At 35.7% G+C, this 14601-nt stretch overlaps 1 protein-coding gene across 2 annotated transcripts in view; it reads right to left on the reverse strand.

The window, feature by feature from the left end:
• Positions 1 to 10885, reverse strand: part of LOC107850821 (cleavage stimulation factor subunit 50) — a 32412-nt gene extending 21527 nt beyond the window's left edge. For both annotated transcript variants that reach the window (XM_016695592.2, XM_016695591.2), the window contains exons 1-3: positions 10472 to 10885; positions 1904 to 1987; positions 1668 to 1789 (exon numbers count right to left, since the gene is read on the reverse strand). In XM_016695592.2, the coding sequence (XP_016551078.1) occupies positions 1668 to 1789; positions 1904 to 1987; positions 10472 to 10576 (311 nt within the window). In that variant the 5' untranslated portion in view covers positions 10577 to 10885. The remainder of the gene's footprint in view (positions 1 to 1667; positions 1790 to 1903; positions 1988 to 10471) is intronic.
• Positions 10886 to 14601: the final 3716 nt, after the last annotated feature.

Consider the following 14601-nt stretch of genomic DNA (forward strand, 5'->3'; position numbering starts at 1 on the left):
AGACAAGGGTACACTTAAGGGCAAGCAAATCATACCATGTTCTTTCGACATCATCTTGAGGGAAAGATGACTATCCTGATAGTGGATGTCGATGATATCATACTTATAGGAAATGACTGGTCCAAAAAAAAGAATTTAAAAGAACAGTTGGCCTTATAGTTCGCAATCAAAGATTTGGGTCAGTTGAAATAATTTATTGGCATGGAAGTAGCGAGATCAAAGAAAGGTGTTATGGTGTCACAAAGGAAGTATGTACTGGATCTTCTAAAAGAGGTCGTCCAACGAAACACCTATGATTCGAATATAAAATCCCAAAACAAAGAAGGAAATTTAGTTGACCAAAGTCAATATCAGAGAGTAGTAGGGAAGTTGATCTACTTGTCACACACTCGGCCTGATAAAGCTTTTGTTGTAAGCTTGGTCAGTCACGCGAGCACCAAGAAGTGGTCTACAAGCGGTCTATAGGATTCTAAGATATCTAAGAAATTCACCAGGTAAAGGATTATTTTTCAAAAAGAGTAACATAGGGGCATTGAAAGCTTTACAGATGCAGATTAGGTAGGTTCTACTACTTACGGAAGGTCTACGCTAGCATATTGTACATTTATATGGGCAAATCTTGTGACTTGGAGTAGTAAAAAGCAGAAAGTTATAGCCCGTAGCAGTGCTGAAGCTGAATCCCGGTCTATTGCTCATGGGATATGTGAAGTGATTTGGCTCAAGAGGATGATGGGAGAACTGAAAAGCCCGTTCTCTACCAAAGAAGTTGTAGAGTGACAACAAGGCCGCCATAAGTATTGCTCACAATCTAGTTCAGCATGATTGCTCACAATCTACACACTTCATAAAAGAAAAGATTGAAGAATGAAGTGTATTCATGCCCTACGCCCCAACAAGTCAGCAAATTGCGGATATTTTCGCAAAAGCTTGTTTAAACCAAAATTTGAAATTCTTGTAAGCAAGTTAGGCATGACAAATATTTACATGCCAACTTGAGGGAAAGTGTTGATTTGTGAATATCTAACTAGGATAGGGTCTGATTTTGTATGACCTAAATTGATCTGATCAAATCTGGTATACTACTAAGTAGTTTAGGAAATTAGATCAGATAAAATCATCCCTTGATTCTCAAATCAGCTAGAATTAAGAGATAAGGTTGCTAGTTTGTTTGCTTTTCTCTACTATATATTTGTATCTCTACAGATGAATAAAATGTACATTTTTGGTACCAAAACTAACACAGAGTAAAGTTGTGATTGGTTCAAAAGGTGCAGCTGCTAATCAGTTATTGGAAGATGTAAATAATGAAAAAAGGAAAAGGAAAAAGGATATTCAATCGGATACTCTATTTTTTGGAAACAAAAGATATTCAATTGGACACCCTAATTTTCTACACATGGTAACAGGCAAATCATTCCATGTAAGTTATTACTCTACATTATAGAAAATTAATATTCAACTATCCAAAATATTTCCCACAATCACCAGATAACTTCCTCCTCTTTATGCAGTAGAACTTGTCAACTGCAGACATCAGCATGGCACAAGGATTTTAAACTCTTGGTCATGCAACGACCCATTAATTGCACTTTAACAATCCACTTATAAAAGAGAACTTTTAAACCCTTTAGGAGGTTAAAAAGAAAGTGTGATGGGAGATAAATTGCCTGAAATCAACAGATGCTGCCCGAGGGGTTGGGATTGAGCCATATCCAGTTATGATTGGATCAAAAGGTACAGCTGTAGAAACCCCCCCTCTCACCGTCTCCTCTTTCTCCACTGCAAGACCCTGTTAATGGCATAGAGTGATAAAGAAGCTTTTATATATCTATTTCTTAGCCCATGTTGAGACGCTGAAAATCAGTAAGTACAACAATAGCAAACGTTACCAACTGATACGAACCTTTGCGACCAATTCAAGTAGCTTGTTGGGACGAGCTTCAACATTCATTGGTGTCATTGTAGCTGAAGCTACAGCACTTGCAGCCTGTCATACATGCATAGAGGAATTCATCAAAACCTCTAATAACTTAGCTTAGTCACATACCATTTTCTATTCAAAACATGTATAAGACACACAGGTTGATGTGCTCAACTTTGGTTTTTGAATCCCATCATAGTGTTAGACCAAACAGTTAAACCGAGAAATGCTTACGAGACCTCTCACTTGCATCCCATATGTTATTACAGATTCGCTATGGAAGGTATCCACATCAACCAGAGACAGAAAGAAACATCCAGCACAATGACCAAGGAAAACCAAAGAACACATATGCTGGTCTCCGCAAAGAAAGTTTAAGGTCATATTTTGTGGAGTTCTTGTAGAAATTTCCTTGTTCAAGGGGATAATTGCAGAGCGAACTCTAGAATTTTGTGAAATTCTGATGCAAGGAGACTAAGATAGTCACAGGAGACTCCTCTTAATTGAAACAAAAAAAAAAAACAAGGGGGGCTTGAACATACAAAAACTTGGATATCCAATATAGCTATAAATTCAAAATGCCTTGACAGCAACCATGATCGAAGTTCAATCACGAATAGATATTACAAGAAGCGTCAAGTCTGTTTAGAAAAAAAATTCTCTTATGGTCTAAGAGGTATGATAAACATGCCAATAGAGGACAAATAAGAGCAGCACTTTCCTAAGCTACCAAGCCTTCATAGTTTATATGTAAAAGCTCTCTACAAATAAGAGGTAATTACAATTGCAATGAGACAACGAGAATTGTAGTATTTGAGGTACAGTTTAAAGATACTTTCTTCTAAAAGACAGTAAAGTTGCGATACCAAATATTAGGGTACATTCGAGTCCCTTTATTTAAAAGCATCCAATTGTTGGTAATTGCAATGTCTGAACTGAACTGAGTCACTCGATCATCTAACACTTTAAAACCTCTCATGAAATAGGGATACCCTTGACAACCTACTAAATGAATAAAGATTAAGGCACAAATCTCCAATTCCCCCGCTGCCAATCCCCACCCCGGATTAAAGAAGGAATATGTTCTTAATGACGCTCAAGGGTGTGGCCTAGTGGTCGATAGAGTGGTCGATAGAGTGGGTTGAGAATCATGAAGTCTCAGGTTCAAATCTCAAAGAAAGCAAAACAGTAGGTGATTTCTTCTCATTTGTCCAAGCCTTGGTGGATAGAGTTACATGATACTTGTGGTGGGTGGGAGGTAGCAAGTGCCCCGTGGAATTAGCCAAGGTGCACGAAAGCTGGCCCAGCCACCACGGTTATCCAAAGAAATTTTATGATACTGTCAATTCAATGTTTGAACACTCTAAATTCTAATCTCCTCCAAATGATGATAATATGAATAAACCTCAAATAAAACAAACCTATATGTATACAAGTACAGATCAATGCATAAATCACCTCAAGAAGAATAATCCTACCGTTTCTTCTACCCTTTCCCTCACCATTTCCTCCTTTCTTTCAAGGATGCCATACTCAATTGTCTTTCTTGGCTCTTAATCAAACAACGTTCTTAACCTGAGCAACTATAAACAGAAAATAACTCCTTGTAGAGCATGATTTGATGCACGACCTTGTCTACACTATAATTTAATTTAGTTCAAGGGTTAACTGGAACTTCCTTTCTTTTAACATTCACTAGCTTGTGGGCTATCAAGTTAGGAAATGGTTATTAAAAAATTTTCTAACTTGATGCCCCAAAATAAAGCCTAATCTCTCACACATTCTCTTAAGTTGCTCACCCATCGAGCACCCAAGAGTGCGGCATAGTGGTTAATGAAGTGGGTTAAGAACCATGAGGTCTAAGGTTCAAATCCCAGCAGTGACAAAACAATAGGTGATTTCTTCCCGTCTATCCTAGTCTGGACAGACAGAGTTACCCGACATCTGTTCTTGATGGACAGTGACATATCTCTTTAGGAATTAGTTGAGGTGCGCGCAAGCTTGCCCAGACACTACAGTTTGAAAAAAAAACTTGCTTGTTCATTGGTCTAACAATGGCTCCAACAATATTGTGAAGAATATATTAAACAAATAAAACTTTGTTGTCTCTAACAGTATAAGCTTTTAGATGAAATAGTCACACACATCAATATGATATCAGAGCAGGCAGAGGTCCTGGGATTGAATCTCACTAAGGGTGGCAAATGGACGGGTCAAAAATAAGTCGATGAAAATGGATAAAATATCCGACCTACCCATTTTTTATATGGACAAAAAGTGGGTAAACCAACGGATAATATGGATATCCATATGTCCATTCCTCCTTATTATGTAAAGAAATAAGTACTCCAAGTTACATGCATTGTTTCTCTTTTTTTTTTTTCTCCTTTTAGGATGTGTTTTAGATAAGAAAAAAAATGTTTTTATAGAAAATACATTTTTGGAAAATAAGTCGTCTCGTGTTAGGAACAAGAGTTAGGTCCTGGGTAGGGATCAAAATTTGGGTCTCAGGTTATTCTGATCTTGAATTGGGGTCGGGTCAAGTCCTGAGTTAGGGTCCCAGTGTACAGTGAAGCATGATGCGGAAAAAAGCGACAAGGTTCTGCATCACGCATTATGCGATGCGTGATGCGATGCGACTGCATCATTGAAATGATGCGCAATTTAATTAAAAAAAATACCTATAGAGCTTTCAAATAGTAAGTTAAAACTGAAAAGACCACAACAACTATATAATCAACAATGAAGACAATATATTTAAGCAAAAGTTCTAATGAAACACCAACAAATCAGTTCAAAGCAAAACAAACCCAAAAAAAAAAAAGAAAAATCAAATCTAAATTAATAATGGTTCAATCTAAAGCTCTTCTAGTTCATTAAGATTGTTCAATTCTTTTATTCCTCGAGTATCAATTCTTCTATTTCGGTCTTTTCTTAAACTTCTGACTCTTTTTTTAAAATTTAAAAATTACCCATACAAAAAATTCACTTCCAACCCTTTTTTTTAATTTAAAAATTGCAAAAAAATAAAAAAAATCCATAATGCGCTCGCATCGCATCGCATCGCCGTCCGCATCGCATCACGCAACAGAGCTTGATGCACCCGCAATTCTCAGATTGCTGGGAGCCCGCATCGCATCAGCGCATAATGCGATGATGCGATCGTATTTTTGAACACTGTGGGGTCGAGGTCGAGGTGTCGAGTCCTGAGTTGGGTCGAAGTAGAGGTCAGAAATTGGATCCCAATCTGGGTTGGGGTCATAGACGAGAGTTAGGTCGGGTCGTAGGTGAGGTCGAACATCATGTCCTAGGTCTAGGGTTGGAATTAGGGTTGAAAGCCAGTCCTGTTTCGGGTGGTGAGGTTTAAGGAAAGTTTTGAAAAATATTTTCCTACTTTAAGGAAGATTTGAATGGTAGTTTCCTTACTTTATGTAGGAAAGTCATTTTCCTTGAAGTGGAGGAAAATAAGTCCTGCCGAAAAATATTTTCCAATGCATTTAAGTCAATCAAACATCAGAAAATTAGAAAATATTTTTCTTTATACCAAACATACCCTTAATAAGTATACTTTATAGAGGCTTATAGAGGTCTCTACACCCTTACATACATTAAGGCGAGTGCAATTAGTGGATACCCATGGGTTATCCATATGATGAATAACATGGGTTGATCCATATTTGACCCACTTTTAAATGATCGGATACCCAATCCATTTAAAATTGGTTGAGTCGGGTGGATACCCATAATTTTTATCTATTTTGCCACTTCTAAATCTCACTACTATCTATTATCAAAAACAATTTCCACGTGTTTGGCCATGAAAAAAAAAATAAACCCGCACGTGAGTGGACATATTGAGAATATAATTAGATAAATAAAAGGTTGCTCTCTCTACCAACTTAAATTTTTTGGTGAGATTCACACACTTTAACAAGTGCAACATCATAAGACTCCTATATATATTACAAAATAAATAAATAAACATATATATATGCCTCAATCCCAAACTACTTGGAATGCCTGTATGAATCGTGGTATCATAGTTTGACTATCTTCTACATTGTAATCAACTCCAACCCTCCTCATTTACTTGGTATAATTGTTGGAAAAATTACTACTATAGTGTAACTTAATAGAAATAAGACAGTGACTACTTATCAAAACAAATGTTGTCATGGCAGACTACTGCCTAGAAAGCGATTTCAGTCCAATTAGGGTGCAGATCATTCTAACCAATCGTTCCCCAAGTTTCCACTGCACTTCCAAACATATGCACTCATGACTGTAAGTTTAGAATTTGTAGAAAATGAATTTCCCAGAAAAAACAAAAAGAGAAGAACAGATTTGGAGAAGAGAGCATTTTTCAGTAGAGGAAAAAGCTCAAACAAAATGGTCTACTCGTATAGATCAATTTCTGGAGTTGTTACAAAGGGGACAAAATGAGTTGTTACATAATTAAAATAGATACTTTGAGAGTGATAATATTGTTACAAAGTTTATTCTAGTAATATATTTGTACATATTCTTGTAAGTGCGTATTTGGACACTATCAGGTAGGCTGAAAAAAGTGATGCTTTTTTCAATTTTGCTTCAAGCCCATTTCTCATGTGCATGACGCCACTCTCTTTCACTAACTCTTTACAAGCCCAACAAAGAACAATTCAATATAAGGAGAAGAAAAGAATTCTTCCAATCAATGAGAGACTTTTGTCTCTCACATAATGCACGGAAGTAGAAAAGAATTCTTCCTAATTAATGAGGGACTTTTGTCTTTCACATAAAACATGGAACTAGTTATGGAAAATGGACCCAAAAGCATTCTTTTTAACTCTTTTGATATAAAGTATGAAGAATTCTTTTTTTGGTTGCATCATTAAGAAAGGAATAACGCCAATGAAAAGAAAAAATTCCCACAATCCCCACTAATGCAAAAGTAAAGAATAAGCACATATTTAAGTGTCAATATCTTTTGATTTGAATTGACACAGAGTGAAGTGAAGCAACAACCAATATGCACAAAGTGAAATATTCTTGAACTGAATGGACCTCAATTAATAATTCCACAACACTTGCCATATCCTTAATTTTAAACGCTGCGATACTAAAAAAGTGCTTTTACGGCCATGCACACACGTTGGTTCTCTTGAATTCTCTAGAAAGATGACCCAAGTTTTTCATAGAAGGCAACAACACTCCATTGAGTCTATGTCAACACAGATCACCATAAGTCTCTGGAGTCATTAAGAGCAAAATAAGCTCAACCTACAAAGCACTACCAAATGCCACATGAGTAGGAAATGTACCGCATATTGAGGGCTTATATGGCTTCATTTGACCACAAATGGAATCCGTCATACTACCTCAATCAATGAGCTTTAGCCCTAATCCTCTTGACGTTTCAAGGATTATTTTTCCTAAAGTCTGCTGAATTTCTTTCGGACCTTACATATGCATTGAAGCTTCAATAATTGTCAAACTATATCTAATACGAATGTAGATATCTCTTTTTTTCATTGTACACACTATTTCTTGGAAATTCCAATTGGCACCTATGAGTCACAATGTAAAGAGACTATGAGTCGCAATGTCGAGAGACCGATAAAGCTTGTCTTCTCCGCAAAGGCACATTTGCCTACAGATTTCTCAACCACTTGGTTGCTTGCTCTATCAACTAAAGAGCAATGAATTCAGATTTCATGTTAGACTAGGTTATACAAGTTTATTTGGAAGACTTACATGAAATAGAACATGCACCCAAAGTAAACACATAGCCAGTAGAGTGATGTGTTAAATATTTATACAAATTGTATAATAGAGGGTAAAGTTGATCCTTTTTACATAATAATGGGGCAAATTTGACCCATTTCCCAAATATCAAAGTAATCAATGTCTGCCTTTTGATTAAAATCCCTAATCACAAATCTAGTCTTGTATTTCTCAATTACACCATCAGGTCTCAATTTCTTCTTAAATATCCACTTGACACTTCAGAGTTCACAACCTTTAGGCAAATCGTACAAGTTTCAAGTATGGTTAGAAATTATAGAGTCTAATTCACGTTTTACCGCCTCTTTTCAAAATATAGCATTTATTTACCTCTATTCTTTATCATAATTCTTCTATCAAATAGATAGACACTAATTCATCATTTAAACATTAGTGTCAAAATTCCTAGTAAAAAAGGTAGTGATAACAAAAGATACAACACCCTAAACTCATACTAACCTTCTACCCTAATCCGCCTTCTCCACAACTTCCTATCTAGGGTCATGTCCTCGGTAAGCTGGAGTTACTCCATGTCATGTCTAATCATCTCCCTCCAATTTTTCTTCGGTCTACCTCTAGCTCGCTTGAATCTATCCCTAGCCAACCTCTCACACCTCTGCACTGGGGCATTCGTGCCCCTTCTCATCACATGACCGACCATCTCAACCTCGCTTCCCTCATCCTAGCTCCCACTTCTACTTTGAGTTCTTTTAAATATATACTTTTAGCTTCATCCTCTTACAGAAGATTTAACATATTGTATCTAGAAATATCATTAAGAAAGATGCAATGTACAACTTCATTTTACCTTTGCTAACTGTGCTTTTGAAATCAATTATGCTTGAATGTTTAGTTCAGACAACTAATTTCTTCAACTAGTAATATGCTTAAATGGTTTCTTAGTATGTTTTGCTTCTACGCACACAAGACACTTAGAAAAATCATCAACATTTATCACATGGATTAATTCTATTTTCTAGGTCTTCTATTAAAAACAATATTAACAATGTAGTCTACCATGCAATAAATTAATAGACTCAATAATATAAGAAGAACTAGAAGTACTTGCATTATTGACAATCTCTTGAACAATATTTCATATAAATAACCCTCCACGGAGGTACACTTTCTCAACCAAGTGTCCTCCATGAGAAATAAATTGCATTATCAACTTCAAAACAAGAAGGAGAGCTTTAAAGTAACTGGTCAAGTTGTTGTCACGTGACCAGAAGATCACGGATTCAAGCCTTGCAAAAATGCAATGTACCGCTACATCCAATAGACCCTTCTAGTCGGGCACTTCCTCAAACCCAATGCATAGCGGGATCTTTAATGCACTAAGCTGTCCTTTATCAGCTTTAAAACAAGTTTAAGGTATGCTTTGCTGAAAAGTTCTCCAAAAACTAAATGTTCGCAAAGGGAGGGAGCATATAAAATACTGTTCAAGGACAAGGGCTTTTCCAGAATCTAACTTAAGAAAAAAATTTCTTTACTTACCCATGTAGCCACACTCGCCATTGATAGACTCCTCAAAGTCATGAAACAGCTCCTTATTGATGCAGAGGTGTCCTGAGGTCTCTAAGTCCAATACTCAATCAGTTTTGTTAGCTACTGAGTTTGCCTCAACGACTACGACAACAATATCTTCATTACCCTCAACAAAGTGAGCTTGGATAGAAGCTTGTCTTTCCTGCTTCCAGGTTTGCCATTATCTTTAATGGCACTAGGCAGCCTTTGCACAAAATTTATTCTTATTCTTTACCTTTGCATTAGTGGTTGTTAGAATTATTCCCTTCATTACCCTCAACAAGTTGAGCTTGGATAAAAGCTCATCTTCCTTGATTCGAGTTTTACCTTTGTCTTTAATAGCATTATCCCGCCTTTGCCCAAGATTTGTTCATCTTTACCTTTGCATTAGTGGGGGTTTGTTAGGATTATTATTTTCTTTGGCATTAGTTCTTTTTTTAATAGTGGAAAGAATAAAGAATTTTTGTAGGTCCATTTTCCCCTAACTAATTTTTTGTCTTATGAGAAAGACAAAAGTCCCTCATTAATGAGGAAGAGATCCTTTTTCTCTTCTTATATTGAGGTGTTCTTTATTGCTCTTGTAAAGAGCTAGTACAAATAAGTGTCGCACACATGAGAAGTGACTTGAAGGCAAAACTGGTGATATATATGAGGCGTAATTCAAATTTGGTTTTGAGAAAAATATTTTTGACTTATTGAGTTTATTAGGAAAGTGTCCAAGTACATTCTTACAAGAATATATCCCAATAAATTACCAAAATAAATTCTCTAACAACATTCAATCACTATTAACTTGTAACAACCAAGTTAATTGTGACAATCAACTTAATTTTGTAACAGCTCACTAAGCCCCGACTTTAACACCTTCAGAAATTAGCATATATAAGCAGAACATTTTTGAGCTTTTTCCTAAACCAAAAATATTCTCTTTGCTTCTCCAAACTTGATCTTGTCTTTCTGTTTTTTTTCTAGGTCATTCAGTTTTTGTGAACTCCGAAAATTCCATTCGCGAGTGATGCGTTTGGAAGTACTGCAGAACCTTGGAGAGCAACAGTTCACAACTATCTGCATCCTAATAGGACAGAAATCACTCTCAAGGCAGTGGCATGCCAAGACATAACATTGTTTTGATAAGTTGTTACTATTTTTTCTGTTAAGTTTCAATATTGGAGCAATTTTTCCAAGAAATACAAGGAAGGTAAATAGTTTCAAAAGGTTAAATGACTGCATAAAACAAAAGAATTGAATAAAGAGTACCTGATTGAGATTGTTATCGCGAAGATGAGCAACTATGAGAGCATTAACATGACGGTACAATTTCCCGTCTTGCAATGTTTGCTCCAAACTATTATTGCTCTCCATTTAACTATTTGAATAAAACAATACCCCAGAATCTTTCGTAAATTTGGATAAACAATTTCCTAGCAAACCCTTTTCTTTAAGTTCGTATAGATTTGAAACTTGAAACTACTGCTAGATATTTTGAAAAAGGTGAAACTCAAGTACTATGAACTTCTAAACTCTACTGTCGCCATTCGAGTACCCTTCCTCGACCCCACAATGCTTCTTGCACCCCAATTTGGTTTTGCTGTAGAAATTGATTTTGAAAGAAGTTAATTTAGGTTTTTCTTTTCCCCTTTGGTCACGTGACATAAAATTATTTGAAATAATGAACTGAAAGTAATGTTTGCGGAGTAACCAAAGGTTGACACAAATAAATTAAAGCATAAACTTAGACAATTTCCTGCGTTGAAAATACCTCACACTTCATTTCTTCTAAACCTTAGGCGGCGCATACAAAAAACATCCATTATTTCAACACTTTTTCAATCAAAATGGCCTCTTTATCCGATGAGAATATCCCATCGAAGGATTCTTTGAAGCATGCTGTGGAAGGGGAATCTAAAGATAAAGTTACTGATATGCTGATTTATTAAAACCTAAACCTTATTTGCATGAGAATATTAAGTTAAATACTACGGCTGTGGTAATGCTGCACGGTGAACCTAGCATCACATAGAAAGCTTCTGAGGTTCAAAACATGATAATTTAGGAGAATCTTCAGTATGTTGGAAAAATCTCATATGGTAAACCAGATGTTATTGAGCTACGAAAAGTAATTCCAAATCAATGTGGAATCAAAGGGGATTGCATAATAGGAGTACTTGACACAAGACACATTTTAATACGTTTGAATCAGATGGAAGCGAAGGAAAGGTTGTGGCAAATGCAGACACTCAAGTGGGATCCTTGGTTTGAACCAGATGTTGAAACCACTATAGGAGTTGCATGGATATCATTGCCTGATTTACCTCTAAATTTTTTGCAAATGAGGCTATTTTCTCCATTGCTGCTACAGTAGGTAAGCCCTTAACTATAGATATAGCCACAAAAAATCATACAAGACCAAGTTGTGCAAGAATCAAGGTGGAAGTAGATTTGATAGCTAAATTGTCTCACAGAGTTAAGATTAATGAGGAAGATGACAAAACTGGAACTATTAAGTCGAAATGGATACACATACAGTATGATTATAAACCAAAATACTGTAAAGTGTGCTACTTACAAGGACATGATGAGGCTACTTATTTGAATGAACATCCAGAATTATTTGAGCAAGAAAAAACAAATAAAGAAGATAGAGGCAAAAATAAGGAGGTAGTGAACAAGAAAGAAACAAAACAAGATGAAACAGTAGCTGAAGAAATGAAAACCAATCCTTATCAATAGTTGCTAAGAAAGAATAAGTACAGAAAGGACAAGTATGGTCATATCTTAGGAGAGAAAACAGACAAGGATGCAGAAGTTCAGACATCAAATGCTTTTGATGCTTTGAAACAAGTTGAAGCAGATGAACAGAATAGTACCAGTAAGGGACAGATACAGAAAAGTACAAAGGACTCGATTACTAAAAGTTTTGAGAGTTCAGAAAATGAGGTAGAAGCAAAGAACTAAATCAGCAACAAAGGAGATGAAGAGCAACAATAGGTGAATGATATAGACAGTAAGAATAAAAAAAGGGAATCATAGTTGCAAGAAGCAAAAACATCAGATACAACATCTTAGAAAGAGTAGGAGCATCAGGCAATACCAGTTCTACAGGATAAGGTAGAACACATGGATGATACAAACAAGCAATTGGTCATAATGAAAGACAGAGAGAGAAAAGACCAAGATGTGCTGGAAGATATTGTTCTATTGGCAATTGAAGCAGGGAGTATGATTGAGAATGTAAATAACAAAAAAATTGATTTGGATGATGAAGATGTGGGGGATAATATTGACAATGCTGCAATTGAAGGAAATTTGTCCCCAAAGTAGATTAATGTTTTAAAGACAAAGCAGGGAAAGCACAACAAAAAGGGAAGAAATAAAGCTAGTAATACAGTAGCAAGCTCAATAAGGACAAGAAGTAATATTGACAAATCAGTGTCCAAATGAATGCATTAATTTGGAACATTAGATCTATTAATACACAGAAAGCTTTTACAAGGTTAATAACAATGCACAAGAAGTTTCAGTCTGGATTCATAGGTATTATGGAGCCATTTCAAGAAAGTTATTGTATTGAAGAGTATAAAAGAAGTCTTGGAATACAGCGTGTTATTTCTAATACATCAGGAAAATATAGGTCTTTATGGACTCAATTATGACTTTTAGTGTTGTTAGAGATGAAGAGCCATAACTCAAACTTAAGTTGAAGAATTAGCAAGCAGGAGTTATAGTCAAGGTGACTCTGGTTTATGCTAAATGCAGTCAAAATGAGAAGATGCAATTATGGGAATCATTAGAAGATATGTAAATGGAAAATTAAGATCCGTGGTTGGTAGGGGGAGATTTCAATGTCATAAGAAATGAAGAGGAGAAGTTAGGAGGTTTACCAGTCATGGTAGAGGAGACAACTAATTTAACCAATGCATTAATATATGTAATTGGAAGAGATTGCTTTTAAAGGTAGTAAATTTACTTGGTGGAATAACAGAATTGATGGAGATTGTATATTTAAAAAAACTGGATAGGGTAATGGTGAATGCTAGAATGCAGGAAATGTTTCCAATTATAGAAAGGAAGAATTTGATTAGAAGTGGTTCAGATCATACACCAATGTTGATGCAACTTAGTACTCGGCAGGTAAACTTGATTAAACCCTTCAGATTCCTTAATTTCTGGCTGAAAGAGGAATCATGTTTAGAAGTGATTGGACAGAATTGGAATAGTGACATAGGTGGAAATACTTTTATCATATTCCATCAAAAACTAAAGAAGACTAAAGCTGCACTCACTCAATGGAGTAAGCAAAATTCTAGAAATATCTTTCAAGAGATTGCTACTCTTCATGAGGTAATAAAGGTAAGGGAAAAATAGTTTGAAGAAGATCCTTCTGGAATGAATAGGGCTAATCTATTCAAAGCTCAAACTGAGCTAACCATGCAACTAAAAAGAGAGGAGAAATTCTGGAGATAAAATGCTGGATTTGAGGGGTTCAAAGATAGGGAGAGAAACACTAAATTCTTTTTGATGTAGTCAAAGGAAGAAGATCAAGGCTTAAGATTCAGAGAATTCAGAATGGGGAAGGGGATTGGCTAGATAATAAAGATGAAATAGCTGAGGTTGCAACTAATTTTTATCAGTATTAATTCAAGAAGCAAGAGAATGCTGAGGATTTTTCTATGCTGGATGTCTTGCCATGGATAGTGACAAATGAGAAGAATGTGGAATTGAAAAGAATTCTAATTATTGATAAAGTTAAGAAGGTAGTAATGGGTCTGATTAAGGAAAGTGCAACAAGTCCTAATAGTATAACAGGTGCTTTCTTTCGGGATGCTTGGGAAATATTAGTAAATGATTTATATCATATGGTAATAGCATTTTTCTGTGGGGGAGAGCTGCCCAGGTTTATCACTCATACAAATTTAGTACTGTTGTGTAAGAAACTGGTGGTGATCAATTTTTCAAATTTGAGACCTATCTCACTCAGTAATTTGTGAACAAGATTTTCTCTAGAATCATTCATGAAAGGATCAAGAGTATTCTACCTAATATAGTTTCTAAGAGTAGGCTGGTTTTGTTCAAGGCAGAAGCATAGCAAAAAATATTTTGGTTGTACAAGAGATAGTGGCTAAAATCAGAAAAAAAGGTAAACCTCCAAACATGGTAATCAAGCTGGATATGATGAAGGCTTATGACAGAGTTAAGTGGCTGTTTTTGACAAAGGTGTTAAGAAGTCTAGGTTTCTGTGAAGAAATTATTGACATGGTGTTCAAATTATTGTCTAACAATTGGTATTCAATTCTGATAAATAGACAACCTAAGGGTTTCTTTAAATCCTCAAGAGGTCTCAAACAAGGAAATCCATTATCTCCCACACTATTCATCATTGCAGCTGA

Source organism: Capsicum annuum, chromosome 12, assembly GCF_002878395.1.
Source record: "Capsicum annuum cultivar UCD-10X-F1 chromosome 12, UCD10Xv1.1, whole genome shotgun sequence".
Taxonomy (NCBI): domain Eukaryota; kingdom Viridiplantae; phylum Streptophyta; class Magnoliopsida; order Solanales; family Solanaceae; genus Capsicum; species Capsicum annuum.